Source organism: Cervus canadensis, chromosome 16, assembly GCF_019320065.1.
Source record: "Cervus canadensis isolate Bull #8, Minnesota chromosome 16, ASM1932006v1, whole genome shotgun sequence".
In the NCBI taxonomy this organism is placed as follows: Eukaryota; Metazoa; Chordata; class Mammalia; order Artiodactyla; family Cervidae; genus Cervus; species Cervus canadensis.
In genome coordinates this window covers 10823562-10845019 of record NC_057401.1, presented here as the reverse complement: position 1 = coordinate 10845019, position 21458 = coordinate 10823562, and the positions used below count along the sequence as shown (strand labels likewise).

The window sequence follows — 21458 nt, the reverse complement described above, 5'->3', positions numbered from 1 at the left end:
GAACATTCCTCATAATCAGATAATTTCAGTAAAATAACTTAGCACAGTATCCGGCACATCATAAGTGTTACCCATTGTTGTTATTACAGTCGTGGTAATGAGAGCCTCAGCTACTAAGCAGTCTTAAATTTTTTTTTTTCCTGATCTTGTGTAATTTAGGATTATTCCTACTGCCACATTTTTGAAAATGTATCATTTTTCAAATGATAGAATGGCACATCCCAAGTCCATAGGGGACTGGGTAAACTCACAAAGATCTGGGGTTTGGGGAACAGAGCAGTTTCCTCTGAGCATCTCATTCTGTCCCTCTGCCGGTTTTATCACTGACATTTGTACTCACTGACTGCACAGCAGAGATCGCAAGCTGATTGTGCATGGACTCCCGTTTACTGGAGCCCAGTGATTTCTGAGCTTTGCTCAGAAATCTCAAGATGTTGGAAGGAGCTCAGTTTACAAGCAACTCAATTCAGAAACTCAGAAGAGGGTGTGTGTGTGTGTCTGTGTGTGTCTGTGCGCGCGCACATACGCATACTTGAACTCAGTTGTGTCCGACTCTTTGCAACCCCATGGTCGGCAGCCTGCCAGGCTCCTCTGTCTGTGGGATTTTTCCAGGCAAGAATACTGGAGTGGGTTGCCACTTCCTTCACCAGGGGATCTTCCAGACCCAGGGATCAAACCTGGGTCTCCTGCACTGTAGGCAAATTCGTTACCGGCTAAGCCACCAGGGAGACCCCAGAAGAGGGTGAACAGGAGAAAACTCCCTGGAGGAAAATCACAGGTGAAGGAGAATGAGCAGGGCCCTTGGATTCAGACAGACATGGGTTGTAATGTCTGCTCTGCCAAACACTAGTCAGTTGATCTTGCTGTAGCCATCTAACCTGTCTTTCCCACATACGCAGTGAGACGGATAGACTTTGCAAGGCTGTTACCAGGACTAGGAAGTGACCTACATGACTAGAACAGTCTAAGCCGATGTCTACTCCCCCCCTCCTTCCTCACTTGGCCTGGACCCTCTCTCTTAATTTCACGATCTTTCCTCCCCACCTCTGCCCCCTTAAATCGTGGTATATAGCAGGGGTCCGCAACCTCTGCAATCTGATGCCTGATGATCTGAGGTGGAGCTGATGTGATAATAATAGAATTAAAATGCGCTTGAATCATCCCAAACACCCCCACTGCCTGTCCATGGAAAAATTGTCTTCCACAAAACCGGTCAGTGGTGCCAGAAAGGTTGGAGAGGGCTGAATAGAAACCAGTTAGTGTTACATTTCCTGACTTGCAGCAGCAGTGACTTTGGAGTATACTTAAGAACATGTAGTTAGTAGTCTTCCATTAGATTCACTTATAGAAACGAGAGAGAGATTTTAGTTCTTTTTGAATTTACTATTCATTCTGGAAAAGTGGAAGTTTATATCTCACTTAAAAACACTTTCAAAAAAGTTTCCCCTCCTCTGTTAGAAATGATGGGTTAAAGTATAAGAATGAAATACAACTAAATGTTGCCATTTTCCTACTTACTTTATTTCGTTTACCCCCACCCGGTTGTTTGAAGTAAGTTTTTGCTTGGGGCCAGCTGTCTCCCAGGAACCTGTGATTTTTGTCAGATTTACAGCAACATGGTGACTAGCTGGAATATAGGGTTGTTTTTACAGTAATTTATGATTAAATGCAATTTAGTATTTTATGTTGGGCATATGATCTCCTTGACTTTTATCTTCAAATCATGGAATTTTAAGGACTAGTAGTTATTTTAGAACTTATCTAATCCTTAGCACTTCATTGATACAGAAGTGAAGACCCAGAGGTATTAAATGTCTTTCCCAAAGCTCCCAGTGTGATACTGACAGATCTAGAGCTCATGTCCTTGCCTTTGTCTTTTTTTTCCCTACTATGACATAGTGGCTTCTGGGTTGTCTTTCATCTGATACAGTAACAATCTTGCATAGGTATGGCATTTTAATAGTGTGTTGGATTTTTTTTAACAGAAGTCACAGAAAGTCTGGCAGTGTATTTTAAGACCCTAATTTTCCGTTTCTTTAATAGATTACATTCAAGTAATACCCAGAAAGTATTTTACAGGCTGAAATGAAAGCGTTTAGTCTTTAAGAGACTAATGCAAAAAGTGACCAACAGGGGGAAACCTTCTACAGCCTTTTGGATTAATTCGCTTAGGTTTAGCCCCTTTGAAGAGCTCCTGTTGAGGTCAGCAAAAAACATCTGTTGACTTATTTATAGCCACAATTTCTAAGAAGCATATTCTATAGCAGATGAAAAAGTAGTTGACAGCTCATAATTCATAAAGTTACTGAGGCCTAATCTAATAGAACAAAATGTACAGAACTGGCTCCTGTGGTCCAGGCCCTATCACTTCCCTTTCGACTGAAGACAGAACGGTGTAACACAGTGGAGCACAGTTTGTTCTGGTGGTTAAGAAAGAGGCCACTGGGTCCTTTTTCATGAACAACGTCACAGGTGTTTCAGTTGTAGGAAACCACATTTTTCTGACCAATCTCACTTGTCACTGGGATGCTTAAACACGGTGATACCTACAAATTGTTACTGGTGTATTTTCTGTTAAGAATCTAATATGTTGATGGGAATGACTGATTGAATACTTCTGTATCTGGGTTAAGCTTAACTTTTTACTTCACTCCTTTTCTTTGACCACGTATTATATTATAATATTTGACAAAGCCACATTGCCCTTGCTGACTTTTAAGCAATTAGTAAAATTATACCTTAAAAAATCTATATTTTTTAGCTCACTTCTGGTCATCCTTTTGGGAACGTAGTCAGATTTCTTTCTGTAATTAATTTATTTTATATTTTGCTTCTGTTCTATCTGTAGGACCTCCTGTATATCACAGTTGGTTTTTTTGTTTCGCGTTTTTCTGTTGTATGTTTGTTTGTTTGTTTGTTTTTTAGTCACAGTTTAGGGGGAAAGAAAATGTAGATTGGTCTGGCACAGTTAAGTCCCTGTAGCATAGTACTATTTATTACCCTGTGCTTTTTTGAGAATTTAATGATAGGATCCAACTGCTGCCAATACTGACCCATCTAAAATTGTTATCCTTAAAAAGAAAATTATATCCAGAACAAGTCCATTGACTTCTTTAGCTGCGGGGTGAATAGCCTTGTGTTCATTTCACAAATGATTGTTGTACATTGTGAAAATGGAGAATTTATTAACTCACCAGAATTACTCACATTTGTCTGAGGTAGTAAAAGTATCACTCTATTTTTTAAAAAGTCTTGATTCCTTACACAATTGTTAATGGTTGTGTTTGCTTATATCTCATAGTTGCTATCCTTTATTGTATATATGAATTGCTTAGTTTTCTGTGATTTTTTTAAAAAAAGACATTTAATCAAAAAGTGTGATTAAGTTATCTCTTCTTTCCTTAGTTTTCTCTGTTAGTTGACAGGGTATTTCTATTCAGTTGTTTTCAGGTCCCTTCTATTTTTCACCTTTTTCTTTCTAATCCTATGGACACATCATCTTTTTCCTTTTCTCTGCCTCTTTGATCATGAGCATTTTACTCCCTTCATATCTTTATTAAGCAGGCATATCACATTAATACTTCATTTTGGACTCTTTGAAATATAAGTTACTATGTAAGTCTTTAATTTTTTTTTTTTCTTTTGGTAAATTATTTGCTGGGCCCTTTCCCCATCTGATGATTAACCAAAATAAGTCCATCTGTACCTTGCAGAAAGTGATAAGTTAGTCAGCTATATTTAGCTAAATAAAACCCATTACATCCTTGGGGAAGAATGTGCTTAGTTTAGCCTTATGAGAAAACATTTAATAAATGCTGTCCTGAAAATATTTAGCCTGGCTGAGTAGACTGGCGAGGGTTCAGTCCTGATAAAGCTGAGGTGATGGTGAGAAGCTGGCCCTCTAGTCCAAGCTCAGGTTGAACAATTGCACCTCTTATCAGTAAAGGGGTGTAGCTGTGGGTGTCTCCTGTATTTACCATTGGCTTCCTGCAAGGAGTTTCCACCCACTTCTCATGACTCGTAGCCTCCAGAAGGGCATATGCAGCGTGTCTGCGTAAGGAGGAAATGAGGTTCATGGAGTGGTTTTATGGCCAACGTGCTGAACTTGGCCTCAGTTTCCTCCTCTGTAAAATGGGGACAATCATAATACCACACAAAGTTCTGCACACTAAGTGAGGTGAAGCACATCTAGTGCTGAGCAGTTTCCAACACTAGTTGTTCAGTACATAGAAACTACTGGTTGTAGTGGTAGTAACTTGTCAGGCCAGCTTTTCTAATGTTTCCTTACCTTCCTCCCTCCCACCCACCCTGCAGTTTAACAAGCTGAGTCCTCTGAATGTGGCAAGGTAGGAAAAGCTCTTGTGTGGGCATCAGAACTGGGTTCTAGCCCTTGGCCTGAACTTCTGTGGGACCTTGGGCATGTTGTGACCGAGTGATCTCTTCCACACAATGGTACACAGAGGCACAGAGCGACAGTAATAAGATCACACCTTGGTCTCCATTCTGTGGGTGATCCTTAGCTTTGGAAGAGAAGAAAAATGCTCATCTCTCTCTTTTGATATCTTCTTGGGTATGATAGCAGATCTAGTTAGAATTGAGAGCCAGACCCATCACCTGCCTGACACATTTTGAATATTGGGCTGTGGGATCTGGTGTAAGGTCAGCCTGTGAAGCCCAGGGCAATTTAAGCGACAAGTTATCAGTGTGTGAAGGTTAATTGTTGGGAGTTTGTCTCCCACAGTGATCTGGATTTTCTCTCTCCAGTTGGTGGGCCCAATCCTTGCTATTCAGAGTGCTCTGAGGACCAGCAGCTGGGCATCACTTGGGAGCTTGCTGGAAATGCAAAATCCTGAACCTCACTCTGATCTACCGAATCAGGTTATTTATTAATACACATTAAGGTTCAGGAAGCACTGCCCCAAATGGCTGCCATGGGGAATATTCTATCTGACACAGAGGACACTTACTAAATACCTAGAGAATTGGTATTTGGCGTTTATTTATTTTTCCCCCCCTAGATTTATAGCTTTTTCCTCTCTTTGGGTATAGTGTGTTGATGTGTTAGGTAGCTCAGTTTGTCATGACAAAACACCATATCAAAGTGGCTTAAATAGCAACAGAAAAAAGTAGTTTCTCAGTTCAGATCATGTGGCTGAAAGTCTGAGATCCAGGTGCCAGTGTGGTTGAGTTCTGGGGGGGGGCCCTTTCCTGTACTATGTACAGTAGCTTGTTTTGTGTTCTCACATATTAGGGCGGGCACTAGTGGTAAAGAACCCACCTGCCAATGCAGGAGACATAAGAGACGTGAGTTTGATCCCTGGGCCAGAAAGATCCCCTGGAGAAGGAAATGGCCACCTGCTCTGGTATTCTTGCCTGGAGAATCCCACAGAGAGAGGAGCCTGGAGGGCTACAGTCTATGGGGTCGCAAAGAGTTGGCCATGACTGGAGTGACTTTAGCACATATTGGGGCTCGCTGGTGTCTCTTCTTACAAGGGCACTAATCCCATTGTGATGGCCCCCACCCTTATGATTTTATCTCAGTTTAATTACCTCCCAAAGGTTGCATCTCCAAATACCACGCTGGGAGTAAGGCTTCAATATATTAACTTGGAGGGATGTGGTTCAGTCCATGGCAACTGATTTCTGCAACTTACTTTGAGATTCATTCAAAAAAGTAAAATAGGCAGGTGGAAAGATATGTAATAAATATAGTAAAATATTAATAATAAAATCTAGGATGAGGATATATATTTATGTCCACATTTACTGTACAGTTCTTAATGGCATATTCAAAATTGTCAGAGAAAAAACCCTGCTGTCTTTAGTTACTGGAGTGAATTTAGTGGTTCTTTTCTCTGATTTCCATCCAGGCTTTCTTAAAACGGCCTCGCTGGACAGCTTTGCCTCTTTGGCAGGAGCCCCCTCTGCACGCCCTCCTTGGTCGGGCAATGTCCTGCGTCCACACTGTTAGTTATAAGGGTCCAACCTCCAGTGAGATGCTTCATTCTGGCCTCCGGTTTCCCCAGTAGTATCTTTCTGCTCGGTTTCTCGTTTACATTGGCCCTCTCCTGATAAGAGGATCCTTCAATTCTTATGAGGTTGGGGCTTCTCAAGTTTCATTGAAAGAGCCTACATTAAGCATTTCTAACTTTCTCTGCACTTGACTGTGAAATCTATTATCAGATGAAAGTGGGAGAGAAGGGTGTTCCTCCGTGGTCCACCCTGCTCCTGAGAGACAGCGTGACTCACCGGGAGCCCCCCACCCCCCGCCCGTGTTATTAACGGGGCTCCCATTGTTTTCTTTTTAGGACCGTCAGGATCTGAGGTTTAGGGTATATTCTCGTGACGGGCAATGTACTGACTTGTTTATTTGGTCAGTTCCGTTCAGTCACTTAGTCGTCTCCAACTCTTTGCGACCCCGTGGACTGCAGCACGCCAGGCCTCCCTGTCCATCACCAGCTCCTGGAGCTTGCTCAAACTCATGTCCTTTGAGTCGGTGATGCCATCCAACCATCTCATCCTCTGTTGTCCCCTTCTCCCCCTGCCTTCAATCTTTCCCAGCAACAGGGTCTTCTCTAATGAGTCAGTTCTTCGCGTCAGGTGACCAAAGTGAACATTCAGGACTGATTCCTTTATGGATGGATCGACTGGTTCAATCTTCTTGCAGTCCAAGGGATTCTCCAACACCACAGTTCAAAAGCATCAATTCTTCATCAGCGCTCAGCTATCTCTATAGTCCAACTGTCACATCCATACATGACAACTGGACAAATCATAGCTTTGACTACAAAGACCTTTGTTGTGTAGTGGTAATGTCTCTGCTTTTTAACATGCTGTCTAGGTTGGTCATAGCTTGTCTTCCAAGGAGCAAGCGTCTTTTCATTTCATGGCTGTAGTCACCATCTGCAGTGATTTTGGAGCCCCAGAAAAGTCTCTCACCCTTTCCATTGTTTCCCCATCTATTTGCCATGAAGTGATGGGACCCGATGCCATGATCTTAGTTTTCTGAATATTGAGTTTTAAGCCAAGTTTTTTGCTCTCCTCTCACTTTTATCAAGAGGCTCTTTATTTCTTCTTCACTTTCTGCCATAAGGGTGGTGTCATTTGCATATCTGAGGTTATTGATATTTCTCCCAGCAATCATGATTCCAGCTTATGCTTCATCCAGCCCAGTATTTCACATGATGTACTCTGCATATAAATTAGATAAACAGGGTGACAATATACAGCCTTGACCTACTCCTTTCCCGATTTGGAACCAGTCTGTTGTTTCATATCCAGTTCTAACTATTGCTTGTTGACCTGCATACAGATTTCTCAGAAGGCAGGTAAGGTGGTCTGGTATTCCCATCTCTTGAAGAATTTTCCACAGTTTGTGGTGATCCACACAGTCAAAGGCTTTGGTGTAGTCAAAAAATCAGAAGTAGATGTTTTTCTGGAACTCTCTTGCTTTTTTGATGATCCAGCGGGTGTTGGCAATTTGATCTCTGGTTCTTCTGCCTTTTCTAAATCCAATTTGAACATCTGTAAGTTCACAGTTAATGTACTGTTGAAGCCTGGCTTGGAAAATTTTGAGCATTACTCTGCTAGCGTGTGAGATGAGTGCGATCACGTGGTAGCTTGAACATCCTTTGTTTATTTGGTGGGGAGTGCAAAAACTGGTATTATTAGAGTCATTTTACTTGAAGACACCAGAAAGTATCAATACTATAGCTGCCCACCTGGGGAGCATCCACTGTGTGTCACGGGAATCTCTTGTTGCAGTTACCCTTAAACTAGGGAGCCTTGGTGGGAGATTTGGGGAAACTTATCACAGGTTTCTGTCTTTGAAAAGAAGAAATAAGATTCTGGTGGAAAGAAACAGGTTCAAGCTGAACTCGGGGACACTATTCAGGAGGTTTGTGATTGAATGACTTCATTTCTCAGTCTCCTCGCCTTTAAATTGAGGGTGATAAGGAACTGCTATGAAAAATAAGTGAACGCCTGTCTGTAAGATGCTTAGTGTGGCGGTGTGATTCATGAGTGATGTTCAGTAACATTCACTCACTCAATAAATGGTCAAGTGCCCGTTGGGTTTGAGTCACACGATTCTTCCTTTCTTTCCTTCCCTTTCGGGATCTCTCAGCACACTTTGAAGTCTTTCTAAGCCAATCAACCAAAGGATCCCAACTTTCCTTATAAACCATTAGGTTCCCAGATCCTAGGGACTCAACTACAAATTATTTTCCGTGTGGGGAGAGGGGGAAGTCTTTTTCTCTTCCCCATTTATCTCTCCCTGCATCTTAATTTGCTCTATGCTATAAATGGTAATCTTTAAATCAGACTCCAGTTTAGGTGATAAGAATCACAATTAATTAGGCTAGCCTGTCAAAGATTAAGTGTAATCTTGCATTTCAATTATCTCAATGCCAAGACTTCAGCCAAGGCCATCAGAAGTGAAACTGTAATGTCTGCTTATGTTTAATAAAGTCTTTGCCTGCTGTTTGTTTCCTGGACTAGTCTCTTGTCTAGAAATAAATTAGATGGGCAGAGGATGTTAGATCCATTTTTTCCCCCCGCTGTGGAGCAGAAGAGATACATGGGAGAAGATAAAACTTAAAGGTATTAAAGACTAATTAGTTTAGGGGATCTGAAAAGATTTGCAAACTTCTTGTTTAAATCTGTTGACAACTCTTTAATTCCCTCCAACTAGTTATGCCTAAAAATAGTGCAGTTATGGCTGAAGATTTTGACATTTACTTTCTACTCCCATTTTCAGTTGCTTGTATTTTTTTTCTTCCTCCTATTCCAAAAGAAAAATCCTAGTTTTCACCAAGTTCAGTATCATTCCAACTATATTTTTCCTTTACATTCAGAAAACTGAAACACAGTAACTCAAATAGATTGTCCTTATAGGGGGAAAGTGCACTGTAGTGAAAATCATGTGATAATTTAGGTATGATTTCTGAAAAGATACTGAGTGTTTTTTTACATATAGAAAGGCAAAATGCAGATATCTACTCTAATTAAATGTTTCCTGTTTGTCACCTTAAAGAAAAACTTGAGAATTCTGTCTTAATTAATAATTTCTGGTGTTAATACTTACCATTGCTTTTGGGTATTTTAAAAATCTATGAATAATAGAAAAGATTAAATGGATGATTCAAAACTAATAATAGCTACCCATTAGCTTGCGCTTGCTACATTCTAGGCACTGTGCTTACCCATGTTTGTTTATAAATTATTCATTTAATCCTTGGTACACTTAAAATTGTTCCCATTTTACAGGTGAAGAAACTGGGGTTCAAGTTAATTAACATACCCAAGATTATACTCAGTAAGTGGCAAAACCAAGATTAAAACCCAGGTCTCTTTGGCTTTAAAGTTGTGCTTTTAGTAATTTCTCTACTGCTGATTAAACAGTTCCAAAGTTAAGGAACTCATGATTATTTTATTTTGGTGGGGTTTGTTTGTTTTGTTTAGCTTTTTTCTGCATTGTCTTAGCCAGCATTTGTTACAGCTTTGCCCATAGAACTTGAGAAGTTTAAACGTTCAGAGTACTAACCATTATAAGCATAAAGTATGAATGTGCTTATAAGATTTATTTAAGAAAAGTATTTTGGGGATTAGATTTTAGCCTACCAGAATGTCCATTTTTCACTTGAAAGAATGAGAGAGATTGTTCCAGGTGGAAAAAAGTTTTGATTGAGCAACAGTTAATAGGCAAGCATCTTGATTTAATACTGATCCACACTTTGCATATACTTTCTTTTCTGTTTATTTGTACTACATTTTAAAAGGTAAGTGGCAGCTTTTTATGTACTTCCAAGCTGCTTCCATCAGTAATGAAATACTTGGCTGGGGCCGTTTCTGGAGTCCCAGAATTTCAGCTTAAATTTTCCATTCGTCCCTGCCAGGCCCTAATTCTAAAATATCTTTTTTTATGGAGAAGGCCTCCAAAAGGTGCAGCTGTGCACTGGTTTCATCTTGCACTCCGTAGCGGCGTTGGCACTGTTGAACGCGAGAAATGCCACTGTCTCCCACACACCACTGGAGCCCAAGGACTGTTCAGGCCTGTCCATGTTGGTGATTTGGGAAGGGCCTCCGTCGGGAGGGAAGGCTCTCTCCTCTTCCATGCGATTGGTTGTCGCCAGGGCAAAGGGGGGGAAATAGAACTAGTGGAAAATGCAGCATCTGATGAGTTTGAGCAGGCCCTGGGAGTTGGTGATGGACAGGGAAGCCTGGTGTGCTGGGGTCCATGGGGTTGCAAAGAGTGGGACACCACTGAGCGACTGAACTGACTGACTGATGTGTCCTCAAGAATGCTTTTCTGCAGCCCAGGACACCTAGTTCATTAGTTTGTTGTTGTTCAGTCGCTCAGTAGCATCTGACTCTGCGATCCCTTGGAACTGCAGCACGCCAGGCTTCCCTGTCCTTCACTATCTCCTGGAGGTTGCTCAAACTCCTGTCCATTGAGTCGGTGATGCCATCCAACCATCTCATCCTTTTGTTGCCCCCTTTTCCTGCCCTCAGTCTTTCCCACCATCAGGGTATTTTCCAATGAGTGGGCTCTTAAACAGTATGAATAGTTCATTGGTGTTCCTATAAAACGCTGATTCCTCTTTTTTTTTTTTTTTTTTTGAAACAAGACACATCTTGGCTTCACCACCACTTTCAGAGCCTTCTGCTTTTCTTGTCTTCTTTCTCTCTGAGTAATACTGATATCTTTTGATGAAAAGTGATTCAGCTAAGTGAAAAACTGGTGTTGGCTTACAGTGGAGGAATCTAAAATTCACCCAGCTTTAAGAGTAGACTTGGCTCTCCACACGTGTACACTGATTACAGCAGGATTCAAAACTAGAAAACATTCCTCATTCAGGCATACAAATCTGTCTGTAAGGTGAAATCAAATGAGAATTTATATGTAAACTTGATAAGGATTACGCTCTGCTAATTTGTGTTTTGTTTAATGGTCACCATATATGACCTCTATATTGTGTGTGTGTGTGTGTGTGTGTGTGTGTGTATGAGTTCCATTATGTTTCAGTTTATTGACCTGTATGATGTACGTTATCAAGGACTTTTCAAAGAACAATTTGCCAAATTTGGTACTTCCTAGCAGTTGTCATTTCCTGCTGAAATTCTTTAAAATGGGATCTAACAGAAGTGTAAATATTGACCTTGAGTATTTAATAAAATTAAAGGAATAGTTGATTTTAGGATTGTTGAAATAATTAATATTTTGCTTTAAAATGCTTTTTAGACTTTTCACTGTTAATTGAGCTTATTACTCAAAGTAGAAAAGGTGAACTTCATAAGTTTCTTGGGTAAAGCTTCCACATCCCCTGTGTTTAAATATTTTAAAAGGAAATGGACTGAATCATAGATATTGTACTACAGAATAGGAAATCCTTGCATTGTTATTTTTAAAAAACCTTGTGTCTTTGTAAAATTTACTTTTTAAAATTCCTATTGCAAAACTTTAATCAGTTGTAATGATTTATACATTTGAGTAATAAGCTTTCTTCAATATTAAAAAAAAAACTCAGTGATAAATTCACTCAGTGTGTTACAAAGGAGTACCTGTACTTCCTACTGCATACGTCTAGTATTTTTCTTTTTAAAATATTCTGGGGTGTACTTTGAGAAAGGTGTTGAGAAAGCCATCACAGTGCTTTTTAGAAACTTCATGTTGCACTTGTATGCGTGAAACAAATGATATTTTGCATCTCAGGATATGGAAAGCAAACTACCATGTTTTGCCAAAGAAACATTGAAAGGACTTAGAAAAGATTTTTTTTTCCCCTCCTTCAAACTAAAGTGAAGAAATAAGAGTGGTAGAAACAATTTTATATGTAGTATTTGCCAGCCCAGTAATATAACAACTGTTGTGTGCACATTTCAATCACAGTTAGGTGAAATCTTTAATTATCACTTAATTTAACTTTCATATTTGCTTGCAGAAATGATCATGTTGATAAGATTCTGGGAGAAGATAAACTTTTATTAAGCAATTCCATCTTTGGTTGCCAACTTTTTTTTTTTTAATTAAAAAAAAATGCTTCTGTAATTTATAAGGGAAGAGAAGGAGGAACAAGACATGTTAGTTGGGTGAATGTTGTGCAGATGTGTGGGTTCGTGTATTTACTATTTAATCTTTAGCTTTTTGCACTTTGGTATACGCTGAGATCTGTAAGTTTGAGAAGGTTAAGAGATGCTACAGTCAGTCCTAATTAATAATATTTTTCTCCTGTTACATGTGCTGATAGGAAATTTCATTTTGCTCAGTGTAGAAGGCATCTGTAGGGGAGGATAGTTTTGTGAGCTGATAATCTAAGGCAAAAGGAAATAGTTTATAGTTTATCAGAGGAAATGAGAGGCTGTGCTCTTTTATGGTATTTCTTTTTTTATTTACAGTGCTTTTAACTAAAAGACTACTTTAGTTAAAAAGAAACTTTCAAGATATTTGTGTTTTTTACTAAAGAATAGCTGATTTACAGTATCATGTTAACTTCAGGTGTGCGGCATAGCAAGCAATTCAGTTTCATATATACATGTATATAGTCTTCAGATTTTCCTCTGTACAGGTTATTGCAAAATACTGAGTTCCCTGTGCTATACAGTAGGTCCTTGTTGATTATCTATTTTATATATAGTGGTGTGTATATGTTAATCCCAATCTCCTAATGTATCCCTCCCCCCACCCCAAGATACTTCTATTTTAAGGACTTTTCAGGTATACTCATACTTTAACAGATTTGGGCAATGTCATTGCTGGATTTTTTTTCAGGCAGTGGGTAGGGGTCACTTGCATGGATTTGCTTCTCATAATAGCATGTCTTAAAACTTATTACTAACCCAAAACAGATGACTAGCTCCATTCTTGGATACTCTGATGCTGGGGGTTTGTAGTTGTACCAGCAGTCTGTCTGCATGACAAGTTCTCCGGGTGATCCATAGGCTCAGGTTGGTGGCGGAAACACAGGTGAGGCGAAGTTCCCACTCAGCTCTCTGCATCGTGACTGTCTGGCAAGTCAGTAGCATGCCTGCCTTGCTTTTATGAAGTGCAAAGTGTGTTCAAGTGCTCTTGCAGTAGGACAAAGTGGCCCAGGAAGCTCAGTGAGAAACCTTGTGTGCCCTGTGTTCAGACGTTGTTGAGTCCCATGTACCAATGCTGGGTGCTCGGGGCTGGCCCTATAGCGGGGTTTTTGTAGTATGAAGTCAGCTCAGGAATCTTTCATGTGCTTGTGACGAAACTTGCCCTTGTTCAGGCTGTGGGACTCTGCTCTTCAGGACTGTGGTCAGTAGTTTACAGCTATTTCATTTTAAATCAATAGACATTAAAAATTCTCTTCTTCCGTTGCAGCAGTTACATTCCAGGTGCTCAGAGCACTTGCTGGGTAGCACAGCTAATAGATCATTTCCCTCATCACAGCAAGTTCTTCTGGAGAGTGCTGCTATAGGATTTTCTTCCGTAACATAGCTCTTTTCTTTTTATCCACGGTAGTTGGTATGGCTAACAGAGTTAGGTGGCAAGACCACGTTACTCTCTCAGGGAAGAGAAGGGTCTTATACTACAGGCTCTGGGTTTCCAAAATCACATCAACAATACTTAATTTTCTGAGGTCAGAGTTTAACATAATCTTACTTGACTGTTGTGAATCTGTTGTTTCTCTGTGCTAACTCACTATTAGAAAGATGGGTGCATTAGAAATTTGCTTAACATGATATATGGCTTAAAAAGTCACACCACTGAAATCTCATTGAAACAAAATTGTCAATATTTAGTCTTAGATTATATAAACTATGTGAGAGTACATATACAGCTATGAACCTTAAGTGTCTAAAAGTGATTTATGAGTGGCTGATAAATAGACTGCACAGGTAGGTATTTTCATAAAGACTGTTTACCTATATTTTGCATTTTGAGAAATTTGAGGTGCGTATATTTAGCTCCCTCTTCTGGTATCTTATGAGAAAAGTATTTATATATTGTTTTGGAGTGAAATATACAGTTATCAAATGTTGAAGGACATTATGTGTGTCACCCAATTAGATTTTTTTCTTTTGTTATCATTTGGTAAAACATGTAAATAAAAGCGTGGAAAGAATACTTCATGACAGTATCACATGTGTTAAGCTATTGACTGACCAAAACATATGTAAGCCAATAAAGGCATTTCAATAGCAGGTCCATGGGGACTGGAGTGTTGGGTGGCCAGTGATCATTTGTACCTGCTTCGTGTTTGATACTACACCCACCTTGGCATTTGTGGAGCTTGGGCCAAAACACAAAGGAGGCCCAAGCAACATGCATCTGAATATTTGAAAATTAAAAATCACATTGACAGATGGTTTGATAAAAGCTGTTCCAGCCTCCTACAGTTATTTCTTCACGATGACCGGGAAGCTGGATTTGAATTTAGATTTCTTGGGTTCCGAGTTCTGCCCGAGAGTGTGGTGGCATGTGGAGAGCTGGTCCACGCCTGGCTTGGCCCCGTGCCGCCGGAACCGTGCACGGCCAGGCTCCCTTCCATCCTGAGCCCGCTCCCCTCCGCCCCAGCCCATGCCTCGGGCCGGTGGGGCACGCCGGAGCCAGGTCTGCGCGCAGAAGGATGGACCTGAGGCAGAGACCCGAGAAGCCGCTGAGGCAGGGGATCTGGGCTTCTGGGGAGCCTTCTGATCGTGTCCTAGGAGAGGAGCAGCAGGCGTGTCCCCCGGGCAGCTCACTCGTGGGAAGAGGCAGCGCTGGAGGGTGGCGGCCTGAGAGGAGCCTTCTAATAAACACAGGGCCCCGCGCGGGCCCCCTCTTTCGTCCTGGCCTGAACTTGCTGCTGTCGTGACTGCAGTCCGTGACCTCGTGTCGGGATCGTTTTCTCTGCTCTTGACCGCACTGGACTACCCTCGATCAAACGTAACCGCAGGGTTGTTTGTGCTTGCAGCTTCCACTCTCCCGGACCTTGCAGAGCAGTTCGCACCCCCTGACGTCGCTCCACCGCTTCTTATCAAGCTCGTGGAAGCCATTGAAAAGAAAGGTAATCCAGCTGGCCAGGGACATCAGCTCACGGGTTATGGCCTCATCTCGTGGGTGTTACCATTTATATCTGTTGCGTGGATGTTCATTGAATCCACTTCCTGCCACCTGTGCTGGATACATAAGCTGTTTGTGGCCGTGACCTGGGGAGATAGTATTGCTCTGACTTCTCACTCCATACTGTTGTGTAGTTACTATATGGAAACTTTTAAATTCTCCCTGTTTTAATAAATGGAATTAACTTGTTCCTCAGTGGCCAGATGATTTTGCCAAAATTATTGATATGCCAAATAAGATGAATAGTGGGAGTTGACTTCCAAGAATGCTTGGTACACATCTCAAATAGACACTGGATGAAAACTGGAATGTCTCTCTGGCTGCAGGCTTGCAGGTTCCCCAGAGAGCTGTGTTTTGCATACTCAGTCTGTTTTGTGTCCCAGGTCTGGAATGTTCAACTCTATACAGAACACAGAGCTCCAGCAGCCCGGCCGAGTTACGACAGCTTCTTGATTGTGGTGAGTGTCAGAGAGCTGGAAGTACACAGAGGGAGAGACGGTTCTTACCTTTGTGTTTCAGGTAAAGCACAAAACACTTGAGCTTAAACGTGCAACGTTCTCAGTTTGGAGGGAGCTCAGAAATCCTGCACACTTCCCTGTGTGCTCTTCCTGTAAGAGGGCAGGCCTTTGATGTTTGTCTCCTGAGCAGGGGTGTCTGTGCCTGTCTGCCTGCAGGTACATTGGCTGGCATCACAGCCATGAGCCTCTTGGGCCTGCAGAAATTGCACAGGAGAGAAACATCTTGGGATTTCTCTGATTCTGCTCATCTGTCATCTTTCTCTGACCTTGCCATTGGCTACATCTAATACATCTGGACTAGTTGAAAAAGTACTTATAAACCTGTCATTTAGCAAAGGTCTCTTCTGATCTTTTCCCTTCTTTTCTTTCTGTCTTCATTCCTTTCTTGCTTGCTTGTCTTTTCATGCCATATTTTATCAAGTAAAGTGAAAGTCACACAGTCATGTCCGACTCTTTGTGACCCCATGGACTGACTATACAGTTCATGGAATTCTCCAGGCCAGAATGCTGGAGTGGGCAGCCTTTCCCTTCTCCAGGGGATCTTTCCAATCCAGGGATTGAACCCGGGTCTCCCGCATTGCAGGCGGATTCTTTACCAGCTGAGCCACATAACCACACTGTAAAGAATCTGCCTGCAATGTGGGAGACCCAGGTTTGATCCCTGGGTTGGGAAGATCTCCTGGAGAAGGAAATGGCAACCCACTCCAGTATTCTTCCCTGGAGAATTCCATGGACAGTATAGTCCATGAGGTCACAAAGAGTTGGACACACTGAGTGACTAACGCTTTCAACATAATGATATTATTATATTTAGTAGTGTGCTGGTAAACCAATTCTTGGAGAAGTGGGGGGAAGCCCTGGTTTGTAGCATTTCCCCATTTCTGTAGTGTAAATATTCCTACGTGATTAATTTCATGTTACCAATGTGTTACCACTTGGGAAGAATTGTGAGCCAATTCAAGTCAACTCTTAGCACACCATTGGTTAAATGGCATCCATTAATTTAACCAAATGGTACCTTAACTATTAGTTCCTTCCCTCTTTGCCATACAGAATACAACTATAAAAATATAAATTTACTTGCCGTCATTCCAGCAAGTCATCTTCTACATCAGCTTCTGGAATCTCTTAGACCCTTTCACTTTAGTTCAGTCACTCAGTCATGTCTGACTCTTTGTGACCCCATGAATCGCAGCACGCCAGGCCTCCCTGTTCATCACTAACCCCCGGAGTCTACCCAAACCCATGTCCATCGAGTCGGTGATGCCATCTAGCCATCTCATAATCTGTCGTCCCCTTCTCCTCCTGCCCTCAAGCCTTCCCAGCATCAGGGTCTTTTCCAGTGAGTCAACTAACTCTTTGCATGAGGTGGCCAAAGTATTGGAGTTTCAGCTTCAGCATCAGTCCTTCCAGTGAACACCCAGGACTGATCTCCTCTAGGATGGACTGGTTGGATCTCCTTGCAGTCCAAGGGACTCTGAAGTGTCTTCTCCAACACCACAGTTCAAAAGCATCAATTTTTTGGTGCTCAGCTTTCTTCACCATCCAACTCTCACATCCATACATGACCACTGGAAAAACCATAGCCTTGACTAGATGAACCTTTGTTGGCAAAGTAATGTCTCTGCTTTTTAATATGCTGTCTAGGTTGGTCATAACTTTCCTTCCAAGGATTACTCTTTTAATTCCATGGCTGCAGTCACCATCTGCAGTGATTTTGGAGCCCTAAAAAATAAAGTCTGACACTGTTTCCACTGTTTCCCCATCTATTTCCCATGAGGTGATGGGACCAGATGCCATGATCTTAGTTTTCTGAATGCTGAGCTTTAAGCCAGCTTTTTCACTCTCCTCTTTCACTTTCATCAGGAGGCCTTTTAGTTCCTCTTCACTTTCTGCCATAAGGGTGGTGTCATCTGCATATCTGAGGTTATTGATATTTCTCCCGGCAGTCTTGATTCCAGCTTGTGCTTCATCTAGCCCAGTGTTTCTCATGATGTACTCTGCATATAAGTTAAATAAGCAGGGTGACAATATACAGCCTTGACGTACTCCTTTTCCTATTTGGAGCCAGTCTGTTGTTCCATGTCCAGTTCTAACTGTTGCTTCCTGACCTGCATACAGGTTTCTCAAGAGACAGGTCAGATGGTCTGGTATTCCCATCTCTTTAAGAATTTTCCACAGTTTATTGTGATCCACACAGTCAAAGGCTTTATTCCCTCCCAATTCTTTTCTTTTTACTGATAATTTTTTTTTGCCTTGCACTGTTTTAACTGAGTTTGGGTGCTTAAACCAAAAGAAGTAAAATCTAGCTTTAGAAGAAGCATTTTCAGATGTACAGTTACGCAAAGAATACCCACGTGATATTTAATAAATGAAAAAATTTGAAGTGTGAGGCAGCTTCAAAACGAGGCAGCTTATGAAAATTTCTAGAAAAGATGTTTCTGGGAAAAAAGGGAGATTAGATCTTCATCAGTCGATAGTTTGACTTAAAACACACCACCCAAATGTTTGAAGCTTGAAAAAAATTTTTTTAACTTTCATTTTTCCTTTGTACATGGAAATCAGTCTTACACACAACACAGGGCACATCCTCCTACACATCCAGAGTAGGTCATTAGAAGTTGACTGTCAGAAAAAGCAAGGTGAAAAGCCGTGGGTTTTTTTTTTCTAACAGCTTTACCAGAGTGTTAAGGAAACACTGAGTTTTGTCCTAGCCAATTGAACTAGAGATACATGTTTTGGTCAGAAAATTGGTCAAATTGAGCATGTTAAAAGTCACAGGAAATGTTTAGATTTCAGACACTGATGAAATGGGGGTTATTTGAAAAAGAGTGGTTATGTTTTCAAATGTGACCAAAAACAAAATGATCCAGTTGAGCTTTTAAAAAAAATCTTCACACCACCGGTAAGATGGAATAAATAACCCAAAGTCAAGTCAACAAGATATTTTGATAGACAGCTTTCTGCCCCATTTGAGATCAAAACACACACAGAAAACTGGTTTTCCTTGGATTCTGTGCTATAAAAGTGAATTTTGTGGCAAAACAAAAAGTGTAAACATTATCTCAGTTTAGGAGTGAGGATCCTCCTGGACTATTTCCAGCTTGAGGATTTGTCTATTTTAAAAAATTGTAATTTCCAGAGATTAAAAACTTATCTCTGGAGGAAGCTCAGAGATAAGTCACTTAAACTCAAAAACAAAAAGCATGGCTTTTAGCTAACCCCATGAATTACCAATGTCAGAAAAGGGTGGACGTGGGTAGAAGACAACAGCCCACTTTTATTAGCACCCACTAAGTTACTTTATTTCATCCCCACATCAGTCTTGTGTATAAAAGTTACCACTGCTTATAAAGCCATGACTTGCATCCAGATTGTTCTGACCCTAAAAGTCCTTATTCTTTTTCCCCCCACTGTATTGCCCTAAAATACATTGTCTTTTAAAAAATTTTAATGGTGTGAATTATTCTTCCTCTCCCCACCTTTTTGGTTTGTCTTAACCTGATTCAGGTTTTTTTCTTTAAAAGTTCACATCACAAGAAAAAAATTTCTATGTGTGTCTCTGTGTGGATATCAACCAGACTTACTGTGGTGAAGCTTTAACAATGGTATATACAAATAAGAAATCATTACCTGGTAATCACATGTCAAGATGCCTCAATTTTAAAATTCAAGCTTTTTCAGCCTCAGTGCGTGGACATTTTAGGGTGGATAATTCTTTGTTGTCAAGGAGCTGTTCTTAGCATTGTAGGATTTCAGCAGCACTCCTGGCCTCTGCCCACTAGATGCCAGTGAGATTGTATCCTGCTTGTGACAATCAGAAATGGCTGCAAGGACTGGCTGATGTCTCCTAAAGTCAGGAGTAGGGCAGCAAAATTGAGGACCCCAACTGACTCAGCTAGAGATCAGTCAGGGAGGGGACTCCATTCCAGTGGGAGAAGGGCTGAAATGTGGGAGAGGTTACTGGTTACCTGTCAGGCGTAGACTCAGTGAAATGCAGGTTGGAAGAGAGTGTAAATGCCCCCAACCCAGACCTGAAGACTCAGCCAACTTCCAGAGTCACCACATGGCAAGCTGGAAAAGCACGTTAGGAAAGCTTTAATACGGAAAAGGAGACTTAGAAAGTCCAAGGAGCTTTAGAATTTATCTGTAAATAAATAGAACGTACTACATCAGCTCTGGTGGAATTTGACATAAGGTGAGCTTACCTAAGGACTCAAAGTAAGGTTATTTCATTCAAAAGCTATAAAGTCTCTTTGGAATAATACCTCATGTGTTGGAGAAGGGCTTCGGTGAGTTAACATCACTCTCAGGACGTTTTGTAGCTTAGCCCACAAACATTTCACAAGCACATTCTGTGCTGAGCCCTGAAGGATGTGAGAAGAGCAGGTGAGAGCCACAGTCTGTGCCCTCGAGGGACGTCAGCCTAGGAGTACCCATCAGTCTCTGGGGGGGAGAGAGGGAGAGATCATAATTACCATAGTGGGAAGTGTCCCAACAGAGGGATGGCGTATCAGCCCTGCTCCTGCACAGAGAAGGCAGCAGGTAGCCTGCCTGAGGGAAGGACGTGGGGAATATTTAGCATCTTAAAGTTTATACCTCATTGCAAAAATGGTTTATTACCCTTTTTAGGATGAGCAAATTAAGAAATATGAATTTTCTGGGCAAAGTGATATTAAATGGAGTATACAGGTGATTTGGCTGGTGGGGGGCGGTGGCCAGCAGCTATAGAATGCTCCAGTAGGGATGCACACACAATTTTGACAATCACACTAGTAGTTGTACTACTTTCCACATGGATCCTTTACACAGAGACCTAGTCTTGCCCTTGCCCACACTTACTAAAGATGTGATATGTACCTGGTTTGTTCTTTGTGGGACATGTAAGTGGTTTAACCCTTTGCTTCTCCACCTTTTCATTCTTTTCCTATCCTTACTTGCTACTGGATGGATATCTCTGAGCTTTATGATATTATATGATTATCTTTCATATGATCCACCTAGCTGGTGAGACAGGTTTGGCTTATGATGACGATGTGTTCAAGGAACTCGGGTAGCTTCCAGCTCAACCTGAGTGCTTTACAGTATCACCCTGGTTCGTGGGCATCCAGGATGCTGCTGCTGCTTCTCAAGCTGAACGTCTCTGAGTGAACTTTGATTCTCTCTCAGCCTCTCCTAGGCCACCACCCAGGCCCATCAGTCTCCTGGTTAGGTTACTTCCCCTAGTTACTTTCTAACTGTCTTGGAATCCAGATTACCAAAAGTGGTATCAGCACTTCCAGCAGTGCTCCTTTCTGACTTATTTGAACGCCCAGTTAATAAAGCTGTTTAACAAATACCGTGTATTAATGAATATGTGTGTAGTCTAGACAAACCGTACTGATGAGCCTATTTGCAGGGCAGGAGTAGATGCAGACGCAGAGAGCTGACTTGCGGCAGCGGGGGAAGGAGGGGGGGACAGACAGAGAGTGGCGCTGACGTGCGTACGCTCCCGTGTGTGAGATAACTGGTGGGAGCTGCTAATGGCAGGGCTCGGTGCTCTGCGGTGACCTCGAGGGGCAGGATGGGGGTGGGAGGGAGGCCACAAATGTATGAAAGCAAAAGCTGCTCAGTCGTTTCCCGGCTCTTTGCAACCCCATGGACTACACAGTCCATGGAATCCTCCAGGCCAGAATACTGGAGTGGGTAGCCTTTCCCTTCTCCAGGGGATCTTCCCGACCCAGGGATCAAACCAGGATCTCCTGCAGATTCTTCACCAACTGAGCTATCATGTATACTTAGTAGCTGATTCACATTGTTGTAAGCAGAAACTAACACAACATTGTAAAGCAGTTACCCTCTAAAAAAAATTTTTTTTAATGAAAAAATGA

The 21458-nt window shown here is 41.6% G+C and overlaps 1 protein-coding gene across 1 annotated transcript in view; it reads left to right on the top strand.

Annotated features, from left to right (window-relative positions):
- The window catches only part of PIK3R1 (phosphoinositide-3-kinase regulatory subunit 1), a 92165-nt gene that overhangs the window by 47814 nt on the left and 22893 nt on the right, over positions 1-21458 (top strand). Inside the window, exons 3-4 of the mRNA XM_043489234.1 lie at positions 14922-15014; positions 15454-15528. Coding sequence (XP_043345169.1) covers positions 14922-15014; positions 15454-15528 — 168 coding nt within the window. The remainder of the gene's footprint in view (positions 1-14921; positions 15015-15453; positions 15529-21458) is intronic.